Source organism: Athene cunicularia, assembly GCF_003259725.1.
Source record: "Athene cunicularia isolate RWA chromosome 15 unlocalized genomic scaffold, athCun1 chr15_part1, whole genome shotgun sequence".
NCBI lineage: Eukaryota > Metazoa > Chordata > Aves > Strigiformes > Strigidae > Athene > Athene cunicularia.
Window position 1 is genome coordinate 5,104,346 of NW_020799121.1, and position 26,536 is coordinate 5,130,881.

Below are 26,536 nucleotides of genomic sequence, written 5' to 3' on the forward strand. Positions count from 1 at the left end.
ATATACTTTTATTGAAATGGCTTCATAGAATATCTTGTGTTCAAGTTTTTATTACTTGTGTTTCATCAGACATGGTGGCATATCATAAAGATGCCTTTCTGAGTTTTTAACAAAACCCTGATTGCATGCTGATATGCTGATAACTCAGCATTGTTCTGACAGTTTTTAATGTGGGCATAAACTGAGATGACTTGCAAAATCAAGATAAGATGATTTGAGACACATGTCTTGCAGCTGTCTTCCAGATATTAAAAATACACACCTCTGGGGTTACATTATGCATTGTGTGGCTGTGGGTTTTTTTTTTCCCCCCAAAATGAAACAAGGATGTTGGTTGGCATTGCATTGAATAACAAAATATAAACTTATTAAGTACTGAATCACCAGATGAAAAACTGAATGGAATTAAATTGAATGTTGATTTATCTGTTTCCCAATATTTCACTGTTCTGTGAACTTTGTTTTGTCTCTCAAAACGCTGTTCACAATGTGCTCTTCCTGTGAGAATGAATGGCTATCATGTGTTGGGTGGAGCTCTCAGATTTATGCCTGCTTTAGGGATGGGTTTTTTTTGTAGATGTTTCTCAAGATAATCCCCATATGACTTCAGGCTGAATATTTCCTCTCAATTTGGTATTCACGAGGTCTGGTGATTTCTAAAGGGGTTGGGGTGTTTTTTTTGTAGCACTTCATAATAGTCTGTATGTGCCAGATTTCCTTCTTGCTTTTGTTGAATGCATATTGAGGTTATTTGTACAATGCAGCTGGAGTTTTAATTTTAGAAACTTTGATATTTTTAGGAATATTGAAATGCCTTTCCAAGAAGATAGTTTAGAATTCTTAATTGTTACAGAGTTCATGCATAGACATAAGCTTAAACACAACAGGAGCGATATGCTGTACATGGTTTTTATGTTTTCATTCTAGTCAGTCAGTGCAGGAGCAGGACTGCATTCCAAGACCGAGTGTGCCAGACAGAATTCCTAATTATGACCAAATATATTTTTAAAGTATCTCTGTAGCAATGTATGTTTCTTATATCACATTTTCAACTAATTAATGGAGTTTCACTCTTTTTAATCCTCATTCTTCATTTTCACGTTTTTTTCGTATTCAAATTAGCGCCCTCTAAGTGTTTCTACATAGGAGTATGTAAACCTTTTGTTCACAGTCTAAAGGTTTTATTCGAAGGAATATTTCTTCAAGGATGGTAAATAGTTTTGATGCTACAGAAAATGAATTTTGTTGTAGTTTTGTTTTAATTCTTTGGCAGTAGGCAGAACTAATCTTTCTGTACAATATGTAAAGGCACCTTTTAGACTCCACTGCATGGAGGAGGTAAAAAAACCCAAATGTGTTTTATTTTGAAAAATTAAAAAACCAAACCCAGCAAACCAAAGGGAGGGGGGAAAAAAAAAAAATCACATGAGGGACAAAGCAATCTGCACTACCAATCCACATTGTGAATGGCATATTGAATATTTTTGGCCATGTGCTACTAAATGGGGATTCCTTGTTCAACCTTCTGGTTTAACAAACAATTTTTTATAGACCAGGGCCAAGTGGATTAGTGAACTTTATTTGTAATGAGCAAATTTAGGCCTTCTCTTTCACACAGATAAAATCAGTTCTTCTCACTAAAACAGCCAAACTTGGGCACTGGTAGACTGTTCATGACTCATACCTGAATGTCTTACATTTAACTGGAATCTTCGTTAATGATCTTCTCCCTTCTTTGTCTTTGTCCAGAACATTTGTTGAGAACATCTTCTACCAGCAGGCCAGCATCTTTGCCAAGAGTACCTGCTATGGAAAGTGCCAAATCTATTTCTGGTAATATCGCATTTTTTAGATTATTAGTAAAATTAAGAACTTTCATTTCAACATTGTACTTAGAGATCTACTTTACTATGTCAAGAGAGAACTTTGGTCTTTGGACCATAAAGCTCTTGTCAAAAAAACTCTATTTGGATATTTGGAATAGCTTATTTTTCCACATTCATATTTTCTAATGAAGTATTTGGGGAAAGAAACTAAAGTCCAGTGGTAATATAGTATTCTATTTTATTGCATCAAGTGGAACTGAAGAGATGTTTTTTAATTGTTCATCTAGTGTCCTTACTGTTCCGTATACAAACTTGCAACAACATACCAGATGGATGAGTATGAATCATGTATGTAACAGTTGATTTCTATGTCTTTTTTCCTTTGCACACCAAAATTATTACAAATAAAATTAATAATTATTATTAAATATAAATAATTATTACAAATAATTTTGGTGTGCAAGGTTTATGTGAGGAAAGAAACTGTTCCTGGCTGTTAATTTTTACTGCTTAGATGTAGGGGTTTGGGGGTTTTTTTGAGTGAGGCAGAGAAACATACTGTCCTTCTCTATCAAGCAATTCCATTTTTGTTTGTGGAAAGAATTATTGTCAATGGTTTAAAATAGGAAGATTGTTCTTTAGTAAGAAATGCATCGTTATACATTATCTAATGCATGTCAGTGTTTTTGCATATTATCTAGCAAAGCTACCCATTCTGTAGAACAAAAGAATGTTTTCAGTGAATCATTTTTAAAGAGTCCATTTTGTGACTGGCATAACCTACAAATATTCTCTGGAATTACTCATAGTTGTTGCTGTACATTTGATGTTAACTTTGATTTTTATTTTTTTTTAAAAAATAGACTTGCTAAGTAGAAGTTCATGTATAGTGTTAGTTTGTTATCAAGCTGACATCTTAGTATCAGCAGGGGCTTCTAAAAACAAATCTTTAAGATTTATAGCACAAATAATGTGGTACTGTGAAAATTATACTTTCTCTAAAACTAGGCAGAACTAATTTGAGAGAAATATTTTTTTAAAATGACTGTGTTTTATTAAATGGTTTCAAGAAGAAAATGTGTTTTGGATAATTTTGATTTGTCCTAAAAAAAAAAAGTCTACCCAAAAGTTTTTTCCCAGCTTCTTGTGTCTGGTATTTATAAATTAATGTAATTGCCCCAAGTCATTAGAAAATAAGCTTCTGATACATGTGGAGAGTTGTACCCTTTGATTTGCACAAACATAAACAATGGTGACTATTTAGGTATAAAAGGCAAACCTCATACTTTTACTGGAAACTCTTCCATGCAGAGAATACATAACCATTCCAAATTTGGTTTTGCAGAGGATAATGCTTGTGCTTTCATTCAAAATGAAAATTGTTTGTCCTTTGATAAAATGAATCAAGCTCTGTGGAATGTGGCTGAATGGTCTCTGGTCAATCTTCAATATACTTGTTGATGATATTTAATTAATGTCCAGAGCATCGCATACATGCCAATTCTTGATTAAAATTAAGTGGAAATAAAGCAGCTGTCGTCTCTAAACTCTTTGGGATTTGGTTTTCGGGTTTGTTTGTTTGGGTTTTTTTTCTTAACAAAGCTTAGCAACATAACTGCATGGACTAGAGAAAATTAAATGGTTTGATGTTAAAATTCCTTCTCATTCATTAAATCCTTCAGATGGAGTTAGCGATATTCCATTAAGATACATTCATCAAATTTTCTTTGCTTCAAGATACAGGCTTAATTGTAACTGTTGGTGGTGTATTCTAAATCCTTGATATGTCTTAAATGGGAAGTATCAAGAAAAATGTTGAAGCCTAGTATTGAACATAGGTTTCTATGCATGGTTTCTGAACTAATGCTTGTCAGAGAGCAAGAATAAGTTTGAAAGTTTTTATGTTTGCTAATGATAAATACATGGGCATTTCCCACTTAGTCTCTCGAAGGAGTAGTGAAGAAATCAAGCGGGATATCACTGCACCTGATGGAGCATCTCCAGCATCTCTTATGGCAATGGGTACCACCTCACCACAGTTGTCACTCTCATCTTCTCCTACAGCGTCAGTCACCCCTACAACCAGAAGTCGAATAAGGTAAGAACTACTTTTTGTGGCACACTGAAATGTGGATTTCATAGCTATCTGTCTGCATATATCTAGTATGTAATATTGGCACTAAGACTGCAGTCTGTAGTGCTATACAATAACAATTGTCAGTAATCTTCGTGAGCTTCAGCAAGTGTTTTCTGCAGCTCAATATATGTTTTAAAGGTTAGACTAGAAATTAGTTTTTTTGGAGCTTAAGAGGTTAATACCAAAACTTAACGCTCCACTAGAAAACCAAGCTAAATCATGTCACTAAATAACAGCATCATATCAGTTCAAAATACCGTGAAGTCAAATTCAAGAAATGACCTTATGGCATGTTGAACAAATCTTTCAGAATGGCTTGGACCCAGAAAGACCACATGATCAACTTCAACTTTTGTAATAGCAGCGGAAGACCAAAGGCAGCATGACTAGGTCTCGATTCCAGACACTGCCAAGTCATCTAAATAAACATATGTGAATAGGCTGGATTATTTGTCCCACAGATGAAATCAGAATCCAAGTCTAAGTAACAAATGGCCAGACAACCCACTTTCTTTAGTAACATAAAAAGATAAGCTTGTGATAAATTTAAAACTTTTCCTATCTGTGGTGGTAGCAGTCAAAGGACTTGAAAGTATTTAACCCTTGTGTAATGCAAGTGAAGTATGTACTTAGCCCTGCTTCATAGATTGGGAAACTGGCAGACAGAGGTTAAATGACTTTCTCAAGACCATTTAACATGGGACTTCCTGACAAAGCTTTTGTACAGCAGAAATATTAAACCCTTAATGTTCTGAGACATTTGCTATATGTAATAATTACGTTATAAAACTGTGAAGTTATTTACAGCTGTGATTGCTGTTGAAAATTATTTCTCTGAAATCAGCTGAGGCACACCTCTGCTGCTCTCCTTTGACTGTGCAGAAATTAAATTGAGTTTGGATTCGTGGGAACTTTACCAGCATCAATTAATATTGTGTGTGTTAGCACCTAAATTTAGATCAAATTCATCCAGAAATAAAAAAAAAGACTAAAGCACCTATATATGAACTTTGAATTGGTAATGTATAAAATTGCATTGATGGCAGCCTGCAAACTGTAGCAAATCACATGGCATTTCATGGTAAAATTGTACAGTTATAATTATGTTATTACTAAGCCACCCGCCCTGACTGCAATGCTAATCACTGCAAAAGATTTAGCAGTGGAATGTGCAGCAGTGGGTGTGCAGTGGTGAGCATGCTCTTTGGAACCATCCTCAGAATCTCGCTGGACTTCAATCTCTTATGTGAACAGGTTTCTCTTTTTTTCCCCCTACCTTTTTCTGAAAGTTGTTGTAAAATATTATTGGTATAGTTCACCGAAACAGATACTTGCAGTTTACTGTTCCCTGTTATAGTTGAAACTTTGTTGGCTCTTTGATTTGGAATACAGTTGACCTAATACACTAGCTTGTAAGATTTATATGCCAAACCATTTCTCATTGTGTCCATACAACTTAAGCTAATTTATTTTCTTCAGCGGTGTTTTCATAACTGTGAGAACCTGATATAAACTATGTGCTCTTACTGGAGTTTGAGAACAGGCTGTACAGCTCCCTCATGGCTAAACAGTATGTTTAGAGGGGGAGCTTTTAATTTGAGTTCTCGTATATTGTCCCAAATCTCCGTTCTAAAGTTCTCGTAGTGTTGCATAATCTTCATTGTAGATTGAATAGGCAATCCTGCTGTTACTCCTTTCAATCACTAATGAAAAAATACACCAGTTTGGATTGTTGAAATATGTACTGATTTAAGCACTGAAGTACAGAATTTCTTGAAGCATAATTCTGGCTGTGTGGTGCCTATGAAGTTTAGATACAGTAACCTGTTCAGATAATTTATTTCATCTTTAAAAAACACAATTAGCAACTTCCTTGTCATGTTAAATCTCTCTGCGATTAACAGGTAGGTTTGAAGGCTCATACTGCTATCTTTCACGCTGAAGGGCACACACTGTTTCCTGTTTATTGTTTCACTGTGCATGTATTTTCATGGATGTTTCAAATGTTCTCTTTGTAAGCAACTTGGAGATCTCGCCATCTTTATTTCCATGGTGACTCACCAAGCAAATTGCGACACATATAATTAAGATTAGTGTCTTAAAACATTTCTTTGTATGTTGGCACATGTTCTCTTTTATGCATTGAGTGACAGATGCTGATACGTGGAATAGTCACTGGTGTTCTGTTGGTAGCACACATGCATGAAGAAATCCACCTTCCTTGGATGCTTTCTCTTCCCCTAGCAGAACGTGCAGAATTGCTACCTGTAAATGTGCATCAGAGAATCCACTGAAAATACTATGTATTTCCACATTCCACCCCTCTTTGCAGTCACAAATGTGTTACAAAGAACAAAGAGTTGAAGATTTGAGAATTAATTTATACAATCTGTATGTCTTTTTGGAAATATCCAAAAGGATTAACTTAGGATATCATTTCTGTGAATGTTGTGAGAATCTTGCTTACATCTACATAGGACTCTAAAAAAATTGGCAGATGAGGAAATCTTTGGAGTATGGATTCACTGATAGCTATCTTATTTTAATTTTCCAAATGGAAATTAGTAAAAACAAGAACAAATGGTGGTATACTTTACATCCAGTAACTAAACTCCATAATGGTCTAATACCTGGTCTTTTTGTCAGACTGTTCACTAGAGTATCTGTAGAAATACTGAATCATGTAACTAGGCCACTACAAAAGTTTTAATCTAAGCACTCATTTCTGAAGCCTAGTAAAGAGATGCTTGCAATGTAAGACTTGTGAAAAGAAGGCTGACTTGCATATGATTGTTTTCTTCTTCTATCTTTCCTTAAAGAAAAAATTACTTAAGATAACTTGAGAGACTGGAAGTGAAATTAATTGATAGCTTTTATTGTGCCAGTATATCAAATAGCAGAACAGCCTAGTTAGATCTCCTTCCTCTTTTTTGAGAACTCTAGATGTCAGGCAAGTGTTCTGTTAGTCACGCCATGCTGCTAATGTGCAAACTTGTTGTTTCAAGGTGACATTTGTAATCAGCCATGAGATGCAAAAGCGATAGCATCAGTTTATTCTCTTTCTAAATACAAAATAAAGTCACTTGAGTTAGGTTAATGGTTCAAGCTGGAACTTACCATGTTGTGACTTTAATTTTCTGAACGCTTAGAAAAAATATCATTGAGGTTGAAAGACATAGAAAACAAAGTTTAAAGGAAAAAGAAGGATGATTCACTAATGAAAAAATTACTCTGAAATAATTAAATCTCTGCAGGTATTTCTGTGTATCCTGTTTTTCAGTCAGTAGTGCTGTACCCCTACTATTTTCACTGTGACAATACTTTCTCTGTTTTTTATGAACTCTTGCAATATGTATTTCTGTTGCAAAATATACATTACAGGCTCTGAGTTGCTCTTCTGCCTTGTTCCTAGGGAAGAGAGGAAAGATCCCTTGTCTGCCCTAGCAAGAGAATATGGAGGATCCAAGAGGAATGCCTTGCTGAAGTGGTGCCAGAAAAAAACAGAAGGATATCAGGTAACTGTAGAGCTTTTTAACGTAGCATACTTCTAGCTGCAACACATTAGAATCTGCCAGTGGCATAAACCAGGCTGCTCCACAGTTGACTGCATAGATTGCAATGGCACTGGTATGTACTGTACTCTTTCTTGGAACACATGCTGTGAGTCCTTACCTAACTAACATTAATAGCTCTTCAGTCACTTCAGTCCATGTCAGTAACAGCTTTTTTTCTTAAGGGGGCAGCTGACCTCTTATGGACGCACTTTAAAACAGCCTTTTACAGATTGCACTTTTGAAACTGTAAATGAAACTTTAGCAGCTTAAGGTTTAAGTTAATGTTTCCAAAATGCAGTTAGAGTACCATTTCTCAAATTTCAGAGAATTTTTTTGGGGGGTGGGTAATTAGTTTAGGGGTTTTTTTGATCCTTCAGCATGCTTCCATTTAGTCTCTATTTAGGGACAGTTGTTTTGTGAAGGTTGCATTGTCTTGCATTTTGAACTTGGCTTTCTACTGCAGTTCCAGAGGGGGTTTTTTTCAGTTAGTCCAAATGTTATCACAAGCCAAAGGAACTAACAAGATAACTATCCAGAGTTCTCCTGATTACATTATTTTTTCAAAAGAATATTGGCTTCAGCAAACTAAACCAGGATGTTAATAGTCTGACCATGATGTATTTGTTTGGTTAACTTGTATTGAAAGTGTTTGGAGTTCCCAACACAATCCTCAGTTTAAGAACTTTACTCTTTCCATGACTTGAGACTCACAATGCAGGAGGAAGTTGAGAGCCGCATAACAGGATGATCGCCCATCCATAGGAAAAGTCGTCTTTCAGTACAATGGTCAGGCTTGTGATATAAGCCCTCCCCCCTCTTCCTGTGGCACGTCTAGTACTAAACTGTGCTATTTCTGAGGATAAGCTTCTTTGTGGAAAGAACCTTTCTCCTTCCCCACATTTTAAAAAAGGCAGGATGTTATATTTCTTTATAAATCCTCTAAAACTAAATGCAAAAATATTTTCCCATATTGTCTTGAAATGAAAGATGAATTTGACAGCTTTCTTATCTGTTTAGGAAAAGTAATAGAAAGTATTCCAAACTTCTTATTCTAGAGTTGTGTGTACATGCAAGGGCATGCTTTTGTTTATATAGATTGCTGCTTATAATTACTTGAATTTTATAAACATTAGTAGAAGTATGGGTTTTGAGACTTACTGTACTTGCTTCAACAATTGTAATATGGTTTTCTGCTTGTGTTGCTACTGAGAAACCATAGAATATAGCATCTGTAGAAACGGTGCATGCCTTCTTTTGAAAGAGTAAGATAATATCAGAAGGTTATATTAAATTAGTTTCTGGTGAAGAATGTCTTTTGCTTTAGGCACACTCATTTTTCGTTTCTCTGTTATACAGAATTTGATTATTTGCAGCATCCCCTGAAATTCTGTTCTGGTTGAACACCATGTTAGTGATACTCTAAAGTTTTAAACATACCCAGTGTTGTATTCATTGTGAATAGTGCTTATCCAGCTTTCTGGTGTCTCAACAATGTTATCAATACCAGATAAGGATTTTTTTTTTTTTTAATTGGAACTTTGCTTACGTTTTCATTTTATTTTAAAACTACGTGGATTCAAAACTGACAAGCAGTAAACAAACATCAGAATCATGAACATCTCCCTCCCTCATTCAATTCTACTTAAGGTACTCTAGCTCACTTCCTCCTTTCCTGTCACCCAAGTACTGACAGGGTACCTTTTCTTACATCCAGCTCCTCCTAGTGTCTTATACTCTGTTACAGTTCTCTTTTATCCCCAGCATTTCCCATCATTATAACTTCTACTTTTCTTCTACGACACTGTTTACTTTTGTCTGGCTTAGCATCTGGGCAAGAGCCAGCACATGCTTTGTAGAGCTACCTGCCTGCAGACCAACCAGCTGTCTTCTGTCTCAGAGCTGCTGTGTGAGCCACACAGAACTGAGGAGTCCTAAATACCCCAGCCTTTCTCTCCATAGGAATAGCAGTTGGTCCACTTTCTATCTAGTCACCAATTTCTATCCTGTTACCAATTTAAATCAATGTTACCTATTATTTAGTTAGTTACAAATATAAGAGGTTGAAGGAAAAATACTTGCAAATTGAGTTTGTGACAAGTTCTAAAATGACCTGGGAGAGTTTAACTGCAGTTTGGAAACAAGGCAAAGCAAAAGGGCAACTTAGAAGGCTTTTGTTTCAGAGGAATTCTTTTGTGAATTTTGTCCTATTCATATTATATCAAATTGTTTCTAATGCAAATCTAAGTAAACTACCTGTATTTAAGTAAAACTCAGCCCTGTGAGCCAGTATTTTTCAAGTATGTCTTTGCCAACATGTTTACTTCTTCATCAGTTGCCAACAACAGTCACTTTTCTGGTCTTGTTTTCTCCTTGTCACCTAGAGGTGATGTCTCACCTGTGAAGCTGTAGGTTTTTATGCATACATTTATGTAAAATATTTATAAGAAATTATTTCAGCTGCTGGTGTTTTATAGAGAAGATGTAACCATGCACATGGAGTTAAAGCCCCATTTCTAACAGCCATTTTTGCTCCTGGTCTTGTTTTACCTTTCATTTCTGGGATTGTATTTTGCACTGGATATTGGAGGATAGTTGAATCTTTGGTTTATATATGAACTAATAAATAGTAGTCACAGAAATAGCCAGATACAAATCTTAATTGCAAAAATTTTGTTTCAAGTGTATAGTTATGGGTGAGCTGCTGGTATCTTAAAATATTAAAACCAAGGTATGACATAGTTGGCATGCCCTTATTAATGAACAGTGGCATACGGCTGGAAGTCATTCTTTGTAGGCCAGCTGTAGTTCTTGAGCTGCATGTGTTGAAAATGCTAAAGGAGGGGAAAAACACCCACAAATGACAAAACACACCAAAGTCCGTACTGTTTCATTGAGAGGTTTCCTTTATTCACAAGATACTTGTGAAGAATACAGTGCTGTTTAATTGCTTGGTACATTAGGATATTTTTTGTCTGCTCAAGTTAAATGGAAGAAGAATAACTTTACTCTCCTATCCCCTCTAGGAAATTACTTTCAAGGTTTTGATTAAAAGTTTTAAGTATCTCTGTTTTAGAAGCTTGTAATTTTGTGACTGCTAAACAATTAAAAAATGATAGTGTGGCAAAGCTCTAATTTCAGCCCATTGTAGTGGAAGGATTTTATTTAAAGCCCTTCACGCTTTCACAGGCATTTATGCCAAACTGTGCTTTACACTTCTGACAAATATGTAGTTCCACATGGGAGAGTTTTTAAAGGTATCTTAAGACTTTGTCTTTTGTGAATGCATTATGATAAACAAGGTAATACCTAACCTTGTCAAAAAGCTATAATAAATTACTTCATTGTGCTGTTTACTTGGTTTATTCAAGCAAATTTGGAAGGGAATAAATGAACAAATCTCTTGAAATGTAGTTGCTAAACAGTATTTAACTGTGTTCCAAATCTGATATATTTTGAAAGAGTACCTCAATAAAGATAAGGTTAAAATAGCCAATTAAAATAAATTCTTACTGATGTAAAAAACCATATGGCTTTTTCTCTTACTATATTATTGCTTTTAATATAACATGCTGTCTGAATGTTGTTTGCAAGCAGAATTTGTTCTTGAAGTTTAGGTTTGGAGAACGGTGATCTTCTGAAGGTCATGGCAGAACTAACAGCAGGCAGGTTCTGTATTAACTTTCATCTAGAGCCTGTTCAATCTACATAGTACTGCACTCACTAAGTTACTGAGCTTAATTATATTCAGGGCTGAACAGATCCCTAAGCTGTGAAAGAGGGAAGATGCTCTCTTAAGATAAGGGTGGGGTTTTTAAGCATTTAGATAAAGGAGGAGAGAATCACCTTTAGTTTCCAGATGAACAGGCATGATCAAAATACTTGAAATTCGATCACGTGTTAACTTTGCTCAGGATCTGACATACTGATTCAGAGTACAGTGCCAAGTGTTGCATTTTCCAGAGAGAAGAGAATCGTCCTGGCTCTTCTAAAATATGTGCAGTGTCATAAAACTGTCATAAATACCAGATATCTTCAAAGCATAAAGTAATCCCATCCAGCTGTTACAAAGCATTTACCCTAGCTGGAACACAGCTACTTTCATTTTGACTACACAAGTAATAAAAGCCCAAAAAAGGATGTGAGCATGCATGTTTCATGTTAAGAAGTGGACCAATAAACAGGATACACACATCCTTACCCATTCTTATCTATAGCAATATTTCAATTTATTTTCCTTTTTTTGGCAGAATTCTTAGAGATAATTTACTTCCAGAAGTCTGACACCAAAAAAGCAGTTGTCACAAGATAGCAGCAAGAATAGACTAAGGTTTTTTTTAACCTTTCTTAACGCTTTCCATGCTTACTAATTACAGATACATTGGAGGACCTCTTTAATGTCGCCTTGTAGTACCTATCCTCTAATTCATGCAATCCTGCTTTTTTCTGGAAAGACGACCTAATTTTTACCTCTTACATAGATCCATGCTACATGTCTTACAAAAAATTTAAAACTTCCTATCTACATGGCAGCAATAAACAACAAAATTTGAACAGTGTGATTGAGTATGAATGTATGTATACCTAATGCTATGCTAAGTGCACCCTGAAATCAAGCAATGCTTTCATTTGTACTCAACAGTAAGTGTAGAATAACAAAGCTAAAGGTTTGGGTTGCTTTTTTAAAACTGTTCTTATATACACATGTCTTTATCAGCACTAAGCTAGATCATATTATACTCAAAATATTATATTGATTTTTTTGAAAAGCACAAAAAGAGAACAAGACTGTGTGCTTATGTAAGCTTGTGTTCAAATAATAATTCCCAAGTGTTCATGCTTTCCCTGGTGCTGTCTGGTTGATTCATCAAAGCAGTCAGGCTGCCAAAACACTTCTCTCCTTGGTTTAAGCTGTGATGCTTTAGCCAAAAATTGTTGAGTTAAGGAAGGACATGCTTCCTTTTTCTGTTTGGATTGGATTCTGATACAAGAGAAATGTCAACTTGTTAGACTTAATTATGACAAAATTTAGAATAAATTATTAAGCTGTCTGTATTTCTGTAAGTGCTTCAAATGTTAATGTTCAAAGCTATTACTGTGTTTTTTTGAGAATGACTGTTCCTTTTATGGTTCTATTTTGTGCTGAAATTAAAAAATAACATCTTTGGTATGGAAAGAAACATTAACAGTCAATATTTAAGGGGTTTGATGGTTTATATTTGCCATTTGCTGCCTTTTCAGAAGTTAGGATTGAAGAGGCAGTAGTTGGAACTGCTGTTAAGGCTATTCCAGAAATACTTTTGTGTTCTCACCTACTGTCAGAAGTACTGATAGCCTGAGCTGTAATCTGTGATTTGAGAATCAGTGAATCCAGATTTAATGGAGCATAGATAGGAGTTGTTTTGTCATTTACCCTTCTCATTTTTTAAACAGATACTCTTTTATTTTGTGTGTGTGTATGTGTCTTTAAAAGCCTTTAAAAGCTTTTTAATAGTAATTTTCTGCCATGGGAAGAAGCCTGCCAAGGTCTGTACACTTAAACTTCAAATCTTGTTTTAATGGTTTAATATATATTATAGTACAGAATCATATTAATGCTTTTGCTTTCTCAGCCCACTTATTTCATTAACTAATACAACAGAGACATGAACACATGTTTTTATTTTCTCCATGTCCTAACTCATTTGTGAGCCAAACTGAGTTAGGATATGGGAACCTTTCCTCCTTGTACAGAGCAAGGGATGGAGAAATAGCTGCTATGCAGCGTGCTCCTCTGCTCAAATTGTACTATACATAGTTCAGGGAGATTGAAGACAGCTGTGGATATGTCTGCCGAAGAGATAGTTAAAATAACTTTGTTCTTAATTTGTAGGTTAAAAAACGTGTTTTCTATAGTTGGGGGTTTTTGGTTTGTGGGTTTCTTTAGCTGTGGAGTTTTCTGAGGGGAAAAAAAAAGTTAGTTGAATCACTGGGTTATAGTTAATCCTGTTTCTTGATTTTTTTTTTGGGGGGGGGGGGAAGGTGTTTTCACTGACTGTAGAAGTCAGTGAATTAACACTGAACTGGTTAAAAACACTTTGAAATGGTGAATTCTAGAAAAGTCAGAGGTTGGGAAGAGGCCTTAGACTGATGTTATGCAGAGCCTTGTTAAGCAGTCTGAATTGTTTCTAGTGAGGAAGATTTCCTCCACTTCTCTGGACAACCTATTCCAATGCTTAATTGTTTCATGGTGAAGACTCCACCCTTTGTAACTGCCTTTTAGGAAATTGAAGACTGATTACTTTTCTCTAGCTTCTTTAGACTTGATAAACCAAATTCCTTCAATGTTTCTTCATCTGTCAAGTTCTCTAACCATCTAATCATTATGGTAACTCTCTGCTGGACCCTTTTTTATTTCTCAGTGACTATCTTGAACTGGGGGGACCAAAGCTCTCTATGGTATTCTAGCTGCAGACTTACAAGGGCCCAGAAGAGCGTAAGAATCCCATCCATCGATCTGGCTGCACACTTAGTGATGCAGCTCAGGATACAGTTTGCCTTCTTTACTCTAAGGATGCACTTCTGATTCATGTTCAAATCCAGTTCATTTACCTTTTAACCACTATTGTATTTCAGCCTAAGATGATGGATCATTTTGTTCTATTGAATTTCAACCTTGTTTCAGGAAGAATCTTCTTACTCTTTTTTTTTTTTTTTTTTTTTTTTCTCTCTGAGTGCAAGGAAATACTCACTTTGTGGTGACTGCTCCTACTCTGCACTTTAATAGGAGCTTGAGTCATGCTTGAAATGGGTTTTAGTTGTGGATCCACCTGGGTGTTCCCCTACCATCTTTTCTCCCCCTCTTTGTCATGGCTGTAGAATGGACTATAGAATTTGGTCTGTTTGATTATGTAAAATGTTACTTTCTTATGCTCCGTCTCTAGAAAATTCTTACAAATTTTTAACTCTATTTTTTTAATTCCTGGTTGGAAAATATCTTTCACAGATCTTTTGACGAAAACAGCCTGTTACTTAACTTCTTTTGTTAGAATTGCCTTTTAAAAAAAAAAAATCGTCACTAGATGTGACTTTACTTCTACCCTAAGTATTAAACATTAATAGACAAGGACTGATAAATCTCCTTCTAGTTCACCTGTCTCTAGAAAGGCTTGTTTCTCATTTGACAATTTATCCTAAAGTATATCCTTCAATTGCTGTAATATTTTGTGGTCTGAAATGGCTTGAAGAAAAATTCTGGATTAGATTCCAGCAGAATTCTCTTAATAGAGCCAATTACTTAATAAAAGCAGTAACAAAGAAGAAATTATGTCAGAGATTTTAGGCTGATGTTCTGTTTACTGTCAATTCTTTGAGAAATAAGAGCTTAATGCAAGATTGATTTCATTATACTGACCAAGCTTTTTCAAAAAACCACAAGTAGTTAAAAGCATTTGGGAAATAAAGTATTTAAATGTGTATTTAAATGTGCCAGTTATGTGCTCAGAGCCCTACATAAAAAATTAAATTTTCAGTTTAAATGACAGTCTGTCGAGTTTCTAGATTTGTTTTTTAGTGTCTGACCAATATTATACTTTTTTAGTCTGAGAGGTAATAATAATTCATAATGCTCAGTGCAATTGGAAACAGAAACCGTTCCCTTTTAATTGTTTCCTTCCGCTGTATTTAAATCAGCTTCTCTGGATACATTAAGATTCTTGGATGATGGGTTTGTTTTCTGCTTGTTGTCTTAATAATAAAAGCTGGACCCTACAGGACGATTTAGAAAAATAGGATATTCCAAGTTCTTTTTGAGAACCAACAAACTTGTGAGTGAACTTTTTAAGTGGCCCTTTTTTCCAGTGTTTATATTCAAAATTCAACATTCTATGCAGGCTACTAATATTTAAAGTGAAATTTTTAGTTTATACAACTATAATGTTTAAAGGAAGATGACATTCTCTTGGTTTAGTTTAATTTACTGGTTTCAGCACAATTTTATCCTGTTTTTCTTGCTCACTTGTTGGGGTGAGCAAGTATACTTATAAAACTATGAAAAAAAGTCTCTAGATTTTGGAGGTGAGCATTCCTCCTGTTTTTTAAATCAAGTAAACAGTTCTGTCTTCAGCCTTAGTCATTCTGTAGGTCTATTTTCTAGTGCATCCAGACTCTTTCATACCTTGCAATTTCTTTCTTCATATATTCTGAGCACAAATCTGCCTTCTTCATCCACAGGGTCAAACCTCAGGTGCATGTTCTGATTATCTCATACTCATCACTGCAGCATCCTATTTTCTATTTTTGATTAATGCATTCTTGCCTATTGATGTCCATCCTGACTGTTGCAAAGGTCACCATTTCAGCTCATTGCTTTAACAGTATTGCATTGATGCATCTCCTTTCTCTGTACTCCCTCACTTCCAGTATAAGCTGCTGTTCTCACTTTGAAGGCTGTGTACCCTTCCGGGATCTCATCTGTGCTTCAGGGATGCTGGTGCTTAGGCTCAGACTCTTAAATTTTCAGATAAATATTGCTGTGCTGCTTCTGAAACGTGTGGAGCAATCTGGGAGATGAAAAAGGCATTGTAAGCTCTGAGAGACAAGGTACCATCAAACTTTATTTGTACAGTGACTGGTTTAATGGACTCCTGATCTATGGTAAATAGAGTATATTCTGCAATAATAGCAAATCAACAGGTACTAATGTTGAAACTATATGTAGCATTAACTCACTAGATTAGAAACTGGTGTGCTAGAAACTGTTGATCATATTCAGCAGTGCTTCAGTCCTTACTTTAATAAGGAATCTCTCTATCCTTGTAGTCCTGAGACTTAAAAATTTGCTAATGCTCTTAGTAGCTTTAACTAATATGATTTAAAAAAAAAAAGTCTCTGCATGCATGTATGTCTGAGCAGATGTGTGTTTAACTTAACTGTGACAATGCCAACATATATATTTCCCCTCTCCTTCCCATATCACTTGGCCATCCTGGGGAAGGAGGGAGAATATTTCAGCAGAGGATGAAAACCAGGACTGAGTTTTTCTCCCTTAAAAGATTGTATAGCAAAGGAAACAGGTTTGTTCACATTTGAATTTTATAGCTAGCTTATTACAGATGACTGTGACAATTAGAAACCTCTCTCCCCGCCTTTATCCATCTTATTGATACAGATGTGATCGGAGGCATTGCTGGTTACGGGGTAGGGAAAAGAAATTTTCAAAAAGTAACTTTTTAAACAGACACAAGTAGGAATTTATTGGCCTTAACAATCTGCTATTTTTTCCCTTTTTTTCCTTAAAGTCCATGTGTTGCATTTGCTTGCCTAATTTAAGTAACATTGGATAAGTTTTAACCAAGCATTAATTTAAATCCAATTTCCTGTCTCTTTTGAGGAGAAAGGAGGGAGAGCTTCATTTTTTTTTTAAAATTTTTTTTTTTTTTCTTTTAAATTTTCCCACCCCTGTGGCTTGAGGAAGCTGTGTGAAGAACATGTTCCCACAGACTGGGGGTCTCCAACAATGACATTTCCGTTTGCAAGCAGGCAGCAGGACGGCAGGCGAGGCTCGGACCACTGCCTTGGGCATTGTGAGCCTGAGCACGTACGCTTACGTCATCAGAGTTTGAACCTGCATTTGGTGGACTTTGTATAAAAAGTGCTAAAGCTGAGCAGGAAATAGAGATTTCCCTCACATTCTTCTAGAAATTGCCTTTAGTTTTGTTTTTTTCCTCTGTTGGAGGGGATTGCAGTTGTTTTCCACTTGTAATCCAAGTCATTGATTTGACAAGAAATACAACTGCCTTTGTTCTCAGCCTGCGTGGCACAGTAACACTGACTCTAAGTGGACTTTTCTGCATTAGGAATGACAGGTTTTTGAGTCTTGTCAGAGACAGGTGATGGCTATTAAATTGCTGTGAGGTGAAAGGTTGACTTGTGTGGTTGTTTCTGCAGTTCTGTGACTGGAGGTTAAGGTCCCTGCTACATTAAAATTTTATAAATTAAGTAGGGGAGCTGGTTAGCTTCTGCTTCAGCCCAGTTAAGTGAGGTGGATATTAAACCGTATTTATATTTCTCCATAAAGGTCTAAAAGATAAACTGTGACATGTTGTCACTGGCTGTTTCTTAATCAGAGTTTAAACTGGCTGCTATCCACTTAGCCTCTTCACCATTGTTTGACTGCCAACAGCCAAGTATACAATAATTTAAAAGGTCACTGAGGCATCTTGTTCATAACTTGGACCTGGCTGACTCTTTTTACAATAATATATATAATCTCAGGAGATGCATTTACCAGTAGTGCCACTGAGTTTCCTACTGGAATTAAAAGATCAAGAAGTGCAAGACTGCAGTTTCCAGTTTCAGTTTCAATCCCAAAAGTAATGATTCCCTGACACTGTCAGTGATAAATCTGTTGAAACATCTTTATTTCCAAATGAAATTTAATTTTTGTTTGTGATCTTGTTTGTGTATATTTCTGTATAGAAATTGTTTAGAAGAGAAAATATTTGTCCTCATCAGTTAGGAATTTTGTCTGTATATTAATGCAGTAGAAGCAGAAAAGTAAAATCTTAGAATAACAGAGATACTTTCTGTTGCAGGGATTTTAGGTGTACATCTCTAAGTTGTTTGCTTTTCTATCTTGGTGTGTATGCTCTTACCCTCTCTAGCATGTTTAACACCTTTCAACACATGCATTTTGTACTTCAGGGGGGCGGAGCTTAATATTACCTGAAATTAATATATAAGATAACTGATTTTCTTATCACTAAATGTTTCTGTTGTTCTCTGTAGTAGTGCTTTTGGGCTTCTTACCACAGAACTTCAGTATTAGGCTGATCACTTTCTCTGCTGGTTACTTAAAATATGTTTTAAAAAAAGCCCAACAACAACAAAAAAACAATATCACACCCCCCACCCCATAAGTATTGGTGGATTCGTAGAACTAGTATTTGTTAGATTATGATTTTAATATTGTTTGTATTTTTTTTCCCTTCAAGAATATTGATATAACAAACTTCAGCAGTAGCTGGAATGACGGCTTGGCTTTCTGTGCAGTCCTCCACACTTACCTCCCAGCTCATATTCCCTATCAAGAACTAAACAGCCAGGACAAGGTAAGACATTAAAAATCCCATTCCTGGGATTGTGAGACTGTATAATTAGTATGAGTTAATAAAGAAGAATGAAGAAATTTCAGTTCTAAAAAATCCCAGTATTACTAGGAACCTTAATGGAAAAACTTCAGACTACCTTACTGCTGTTTTTATTATAACCTTTTAATGTTATGAGATCTTTGGATCAAACAGAACTTTGTATCAGAGATAAGAAAAATAACAGAAGTTCATAGATTTAAGTCTGAGGCATTTTATTTAACCCAAACAGTTCGAATGTGTTTTCAGTTCAGTTTTTGGAAGCAAGAAGGGTTTAACAAGGATGTTGTTTCTTCCTAATTTCTTATACTGATAAGTGACTCTTCTCAAGTGAGATGTATCAAATAAAGGTAAGCTAGACTGCAGAGTAGTCTGTCTGGATGTATTCTAGTGTGCTACAGTTAATACCTACTGGTGTGTTATGTGGAGATATATTATTAATGATAATACATCCAAAAAAAGTTTCATTAATACATGAAGAGCTTTTTTTTATTTATGCTTTTAAAATAATAAATTAGCATTTTCTAGCTCAGTCATTCTTCACTACCATTTTTCAGCATTGTCTTTTGAATGAGGAATGAATAAACATTTTCTGTAAATTTTTGGATTATATTAGGACATGTTCATTTCTATATTACTGTAGTCAAATTATAGACTTCATTTGATGCAAAAGTAGCAGCATTACTATGAACATTCTTAATATCACTTTTATTATGTTTGAAATTGGTTTCTAACATGTTTTTATATCTCATGCAGAGAAGAAATTTCACTTTGGCTTTTCAGGCAGCTGAAAGTGTTGGCATCAAATCCACTCTGGTGAGTTTTATATGCATACTGAATGAATTATGATCCATTTATAAAAATGAAATTATTCTATTTTGTACTTTTGAAAGGTTTTAATGCTTTATCCTTAAAAATAGCAGCAGATGAGCTCAGCTAGAGGTTATTGCCCCTGTATCATACTTGACTGAAAAACATAAAAGATACTCCCTACCTCACTGGCTTTGTTTAATAAAACCACTGTCATCAACAGTTAAGCTTACATGTTTTTTGCATTAAATAGTGACTGAGATACAGACCTGTAGTCCAGCAGCTGCAACAGAGGCAACAGCATGATAGCCTATAGCAGATAAACCCTTAAGCTGTAAAAGGAAGATTCACCAAAACTCATCTCCCAATATCATAAGAAATAATAAAGGCAATGGATTTGTATGAGAGTAATTTGAGAAATAGTGATGTGATATAATCTTCAAGAATTCATTAGCGCTCTCCTGTCTGACCTACTTTCAAATTATTTGGGTTTTTTGGTGTTCTGGAGGTGCAAATCAAGCTATGTAATTTGTTCTTTTGCTCAGTGTAATATGAGAGTCAATATTAAGTTTAGACTTCTAATTTGTCATAATTGTAAATATAAGGGTTTTTTTCATTTTTTGTTTATTATAAGCTTTCTTACACAAATTTTAGCTTACTATTAGTTTTCAATAGCGTAGTATTTACTAAAAAAAGGAAGATTTCTGAAGGTTTGGAATTGGGAGTATCCCAAGCCCTAGTGAATAATCACAAAAATTCAGCTAAAATTGCCAGTATCAGAAATTATATTTGATACTTTTGTAACCTAAATTCTAACAAAGTTGCCATAGTTAGCAACTAATAATACAACAAAGTCAGACATTTTTAAAAATAACACTTTCCTTGTTCCTTATCAGCACTTTTACCCCTCCAGGATTGTATTTGCTGACAGTGGCAGTGCAACTGTTGGGCTTTTGTACTTTGACTCTGTCAGTGATTTGAAACATGGAATTTTCTTGCTAAGTGCTGATGTAAGACATAGATTGTGAAGAATAACTGCAGTAATTCTTACATAATTCATCTTTAGTCTATATGGTGTCTGTCCTTTATTTTTGTAATGTACTTAATTACAGATACTCTAAAAAAGCAAATTGAATGGAAGTGCAAATTGTATCCATCCTAAGGATTTAGTATCTATTTACATGCCTGCATACTCAGTGTGCACGATGGATAAGTTTGTGGATTTTTTTTTTTTCCATGTTACATGGCTGGAGGGTGAAAAAGGGGTGTGAATACTACTGTTTGTAAATAGTAGAGGCAATGTAGGGGGAATTTATTTGTTCCTTGAATAAGAAAGTGTTCAGCTGCTGTCATATGGAAAGCTTAAAAAGAAATTACTTTCTCTTTTTTAAGTTCTGGAGGTTTCTGGACCCAAAGCTTACAAAATACAGACCCTTAGAGTAAACAAAAATTACTAGAAACTACATTACTGTTCTCCTCTGTACATGTGCTGAAAAGGGTAGATCAGGCTTTGTTTATCCTGATTATTCATTGACAATCTGGCATACTGTTAGTATGAAACACATGTCAACTGGCCTATCAGACACAAATTGATCATTTTGTCTCTTGGATATACCCAAATTGGCAGTAAGCACCCCTCTTCCTTGCCTCTTTACTCAAATTTTATATATAATCTAAAGTTCAGTAGTCTACTGTAAAATGGGATTCATTATTTATTGATGCTTGACTCTTACCCTGATATAAATTTTGAACTGCAGCTTTGATTAGTATCTGGGACTTGATTCTGAGACTCACCGTTCCTAGATAGATTGTATTGACTTTGAGGTTGGTGTAGGGGTATGTGAACACTGAAGTCTTGACTACTTTACTAACTGTATTAAGCAGGGGGCAACTCAAGCATGCACAGCATTAGACATCTCAATTTTAAATCAACAGAATAACTATCTGGAGATATGCTGTTCATAGCTGTTTACACTTTGTAAGTAATACAAAGATATATGGAAGAAAACAGAGCTTTCTTCATCAATGCTTTAAATTGTCGAAACTTTACAGATTTACCATTCCCAGGAATTTGTAAAAACACTATCACATTACAAGGTTATCATTCCTGATTTTGATCAATCTGTTTTCTGTGACAGGACATCAATGAAATGGTGCGAACTGAGCGTCCAGACTGGCAGAATGTCATGCTGTATGTTACAGCAATTTACAAATACTTTGAAACCTGAAACCATAATAATTCAGCAGATCCATGGGATAGAACCAACATGAGCTACCAGATGGAAATATTGCTGAAATGCTAATCCCCATTTCACTGAAAACTGGCAGCATTTGAGTCCCCTCAAACTTCAGTGACACTATCCTGGATTGCCTCAGATTGCTTCAGCTACTAAGCCTGGAAACAAGAGCAAGAACTTTTTGACACAATGCTTGGAGTAACCCAAGATATTAAGCTATTCAGATTAATTATGTAGCTTGAAGAGCCTGGACTACTTATGTGCTGCCTTTCCAGCCAGACTTCCTGAAGTTTTCTTTCATAGAAGAGTGAGATGAATGGATCCTCTAGCATATAGGAGACTGAATGTACAGATAAAGCTTTGAGAAGGAAGAGGATAACATGGCATCGTATTACTGAACTTTCTGTAGCATCCTGATACCACAGAGTCTGAATATTCTACCCTCAGCGTATGGCATCCCAATACAGTAGAGTTCTTAATGGTAATTTAGTTACTGCCTTTACAGCTATTTTCCCACCTTTAAAGTGTGCACAATATTCTAGGAAAACAAGCTTTTATTCCATAATGACAAATTGAGTGGAAAAGTGCTCTCAATACCTCGAAAAATTTGGCACAGAAGAACTCTTCATTCTCAAGCTTCATTATAAGCCTACCTCTGTCACAGTGATGTGGCTTCCAACTTTATCTTATGGATTGTGAAGTCTAACACTCACAGCTCCTGGTTTTCAGGGTACTCTCTACTTCAAGGAATCTGTCCAAATTCCCTGTGCTTCCATTATACCAGAAATGAATCAATAATCAACCTTTGTATGGCTTGTTCTTTCCCCTCTTCCTCCTTTGCCTGTATAGCACACACAGCTACCCCAGGCTTTACTCTACAGCAATACAAGCATACATCGTGGATTTCTGTGGTAGAATTTTGGGACTGGGATAGCATTTCCTCTGTGGAGATTTTCAATAAGATGTAATAATGAAGTAGTTTGTCTCAAAATCCAGCTTTGCCATGTTTTCTGTGTGTTCTTCATTGATCTTGCACATCGTCATCTGACTGACAGGAGGTGAGACATTCTCTGACAAGAACTATAGAGGAACTGATGTAATGTGTGTACACCCAGTAGTCTCGAATATTGCGTGGAAATGACTCACTGTCACAAGGAAGGAACTGAGAAACTTTAGTCTGCCCAACTTCTGTTTTCCTAAAATGTACCTGAATTTATGTAACAGCTCTCGGGCAACAGAGTTCAAGTAAGTGCCTTAGTGATCATTGAATTGATACATCCTGGCACTTGTGCAGAATGTTAATGGCTCAGAATGATTTCATATATCCATTTGTCATAAGCTGTTTGTTGTAATATTGTTTGTCAAATCAAGGGAAGACTTCACTCTGTCATTGCTTCTGCCTCTTATTTTTCTGAATACTTATCAGCAGTTAAGCCACAGGTGAACATCTCATTAATATTAAGCAGAAGCCTACTTTAGAAGTGAGTTCTGTAACAACTGCTATTTATAAGCACATGCTCTTTCAACACAGTAACCCTGTTATAAAGAAAATGAATCTGCCATTCCTATGGTGCACTTGTGACTGTTAAGGACAGTTTGAATGTCATAGATGTTAACCCAGTGAATGCAACTGCTTGGCATCTGTGAAACTTCATCATGGTATAAAAGCACAGATTTAACTCAAAATTATTGCCAAATCCAAAAACCTAACATCTGAAGAACATAGCCCATGTTGAAGAGTAATAATTCAGCATGTCTGTAGCACCTAGCATTGTATAAAAATATACTCTTTCATTAATATGTGCCTGTGAGAACTGCAAAAATTACTTAATCCGTGGTGAGGGCCTTTGGAGAAGTTTTCAGAGCAGCAGTGTCTATTACATTCTTACAATTCTTTATAACCCCAAAAGTAGCTAGATACCCTCAGATTATTTAGTGCATTTGAAGAGCCAGTATAATCTAAAGACAATTGTTGCAAGAGAGGCTTCAAGTGAAAAATCTTCAGTAACAGATTTTAATAAAAGGCTGAAATAAAATTCCTCTTCCGTATATTTATTCAGAAATTTTTGTTTACTTCATTTCTTCAAATAAGTTTCAATAAGAATAGACATATTGGAAATACACACTTGCTGCCTCCTGTTCCATCTCCTACTACTAAATTCTAGGTTTTGCCAATGTCTGTTTAAAAAACAATTCATTCTTTGAACTGACATCGTTCTCTATGATTATTGTATTCATTGCCTTAGATTTTAAGAAAACATTTTTCTAATGAAAAGAATAGCATTTGTTTCTCTAAATTCACTCATGACCTGTTTTGCTAAAGTAATTTAAGCTTTAAGATGATTTTTTTTTTCGTCAAATGGTTAACCTCATTTACCTGAAATGTTGTATTAGTCCTTAACTGAAATAACACTAATGGATCACATTTTCTAGATACTTTCTGTTAAAAAGATAAGCTGCTAGTCTTCATAGAGAGGAAGGGAAAAGATATTAGTAATTATAAAAATTATCATGTTTTGAACTTCAGAGCTCTGTAAACTACTTCTTGGCGTGATCTGTCTGATAAACCTCTGCTGAATTCAGTATCTGTAAAGGAATATTTGGCTTCGTGAAGAGTTTCTTTATAATGATTTATCTGAGCCTTTACATTCAAGATGCTGCAGACGTGTCCGAGTGGAGGTAATGAAGCAATGGAAGATCTTAAACAAACATAATGCCCTGCTGCATTCTACAACATGTTTTTTCTGAAGGTTCAAACCACATTTAATTTCTCAAGAGGAAGAATAGCTGTAGCCCTTCTGGACGTGGATGATACTGTTCTGTTTGGTTCCTACTCATAGTTAATCCTGAAACAGCCTGGGGTTTTTTGTACGTACAAAGTACAAGTTTATGCTGATTTACTTTCCTTTCTTTTTAATCCATGAAGTATTTCCGAATGTACTAAAAAAAGGACAAAATATTTTATCATCAATTTATATTATTGCATTTTAATATGTGCCTTGCAACTGCCTGTGCTGTAGTATATCAGGGTTACTCATTGCCAGCTGTAGGAGTTGGGTGGGCAAAAAGATGGAGCTGTCAAACATACCGATGCAGATACAGCTATATCATCTTCTGGATGCTATTTACTGATATGCTCCATAGATGAGAGAGGTCAGTTTAGAGCCAGGTATGTATTCAGTTTGGCTAGTTGTCATCCTGATGCAACACCATCAGCAATGAACCGAAGGAACAGTTTGGATTTTCTTTACTGAAAGAGAAGGGATAGGAGGCAAAATTTAATTTTGGTTATTCAGTGAAATTCTGTTGGAGAGATTTTGATACGGAGTATCTAACAATAACAGAACTAAGGTGACTTTAGAATAGTTTATACTTGATTTGGATTTCAGTTAGTTTTGCTTGATTGAGTTTGATTTGATTGTCTTCTATATTTAAATAGAAACACTAATTTAGTATCTCTGGTGTGAATCTCTGGCCCTCACAAAGACCTCTCATTCTCATGCTTCTGAAGAGCTGTGAGTGAAATTTTCCCTCTTAAAATTGTACTTGTGGATAGGTTATCCAGAATATAGTATTTAATTACAGCATATTCTGATGTAAATGTAAATTTTTCGTATCTTTTGCATAAAATATATTCCTCAAGTTCCATGTAGCATTTCTGATAATTTTTTGTCTCTGATTTTGTAAAATATTTCCGCTGTTTGTGTTTTTCTGTAATGTCCATCATCATGCTTTAGCAGCCACTTAATTTGCCAGAGCTAAAGGAATCAGCTTTAATATATTGGTGAAACTCACGTTTATATCACTGGCACCAGTTGTACTCTGGTTTTACATGCCTAAGGATAAATAAGTGTGGCCCTTGCTCTAATGATGCAGTATAGTGGTTTAAACTGCTGAGGATCTGCCTTAAGAATTTTGTAGTTGTGATGAAAAATTCTCATTGGCATCTCATTAATGATCTCAGTGTTAAGTTCTTGTCTGTTCTTTCAGTTCCCTGATTCAATACTTCAGACATTTGGATTCTGTTGCATCTTTTGCATCACAAAAAAAATTATGTTTTACTCAATTCACTCTATTTCTGTACAGTTTTGGCCCAGGGTACAAGTTTTATTATAGCCTAGTTTTAAACAAGATTACTTGGAAGTTGGAGATACGGAGAACTTCTAGGTGGTTTTCTTACTTTCTGTGTTCTGCTTGTGACTGGTTTAGGAATGCTGTCTGGTTTTCAGGTGGTATGTGACAATATCTTCCAAAGCTGCTCACTTTGGATGGCTGGTGTGAAGCTATGCATAGGCTAAAGTTAAGCCTTTAAAACTGTGCTCATGTGACTCATATGGTGACTTATTTGCCTCTTGCAACTAATACAATCACAGCTTAACTGCAGGCTGCATCAAGCAGGAGCTCTTAAGAGGCAGAATTCTTATGGGAAGGAAATCCAGTTGTACACCTCTACACTGTTTTTTCCCTGTTGTGAATAAGACCCTTGCTGAGGTGGCCTAAGAAACAGGATTTTAAAATAGTAGTGTTCATGTACAGATTGATTTAACTATATAGTTTGTTTGTGATCCTTCTCTTGACTTGGTAAATATTTATTTCTGTTTTATTTTTATGTTCTGCCAAGTTCTATTTCTGGAATTCCTTTCTTTAAGCTAGCATTAGTGTTATGAATACTTGGTAATATTAACCAGTTTGAGAAATTATGTGGTGAGAAGTGGTATTAAAGTGTAGTCATCATCCACAAGTTCTGGACCTGCCACTGTGCTTTCCCAAGTTAGTGTGTGTTGATTGGCAAAACATGTTAGAGCTGCTTAATCTCTCCCACAACTTCCTTATTCCCCATATAGCCTGC

At 35.4% G+C, this 26,536-nt stretch overlaps 1 protein-coding gene across 2 annotated transcripts in view; it reads left to right on the forward strand.

Moving 5' to 3' along the window:
- The window catches only part of SPECC1L (sperm antigen with calponin homology and coiled-coil domains 1 like), a 69,340-nt gene extending 43,613 nt beyond the window's left edge, over positions 1–25,727 (forward strand). For both annotated transcript variants that reach the window (XM_026859636.1, XM_026859635.1), the window contains exons 11-16: positions 1,750–1,833; positions 3,768–3,924; positions 7,376–7,478; positions 18,488–18,604; positions 19,397–19,456; positions 21,589–25,727. In XM_026859636.1, the coding sequence (XP_026715437.1) occupies positions 1,750–1,833; positions 3,768–3,924; positions 7,376–7,478; positions 18,488–18,604; positions 19,397–19,456; positions 21,589–21,678 (611 nt within the window). In that variant the 3' untranslated portion in view covers positions 21,679–25,727. The remainder of the gene's footprint in view (positions 1–1,749; positions 1,834–3,767; positions 3,925–7,375; positions 7,479–18,487; positions 18,605–19,396; positions 19,457–21,588) is intronic.
- Positions 25,728–26,536: the final 809 nt, after the last annotated feature.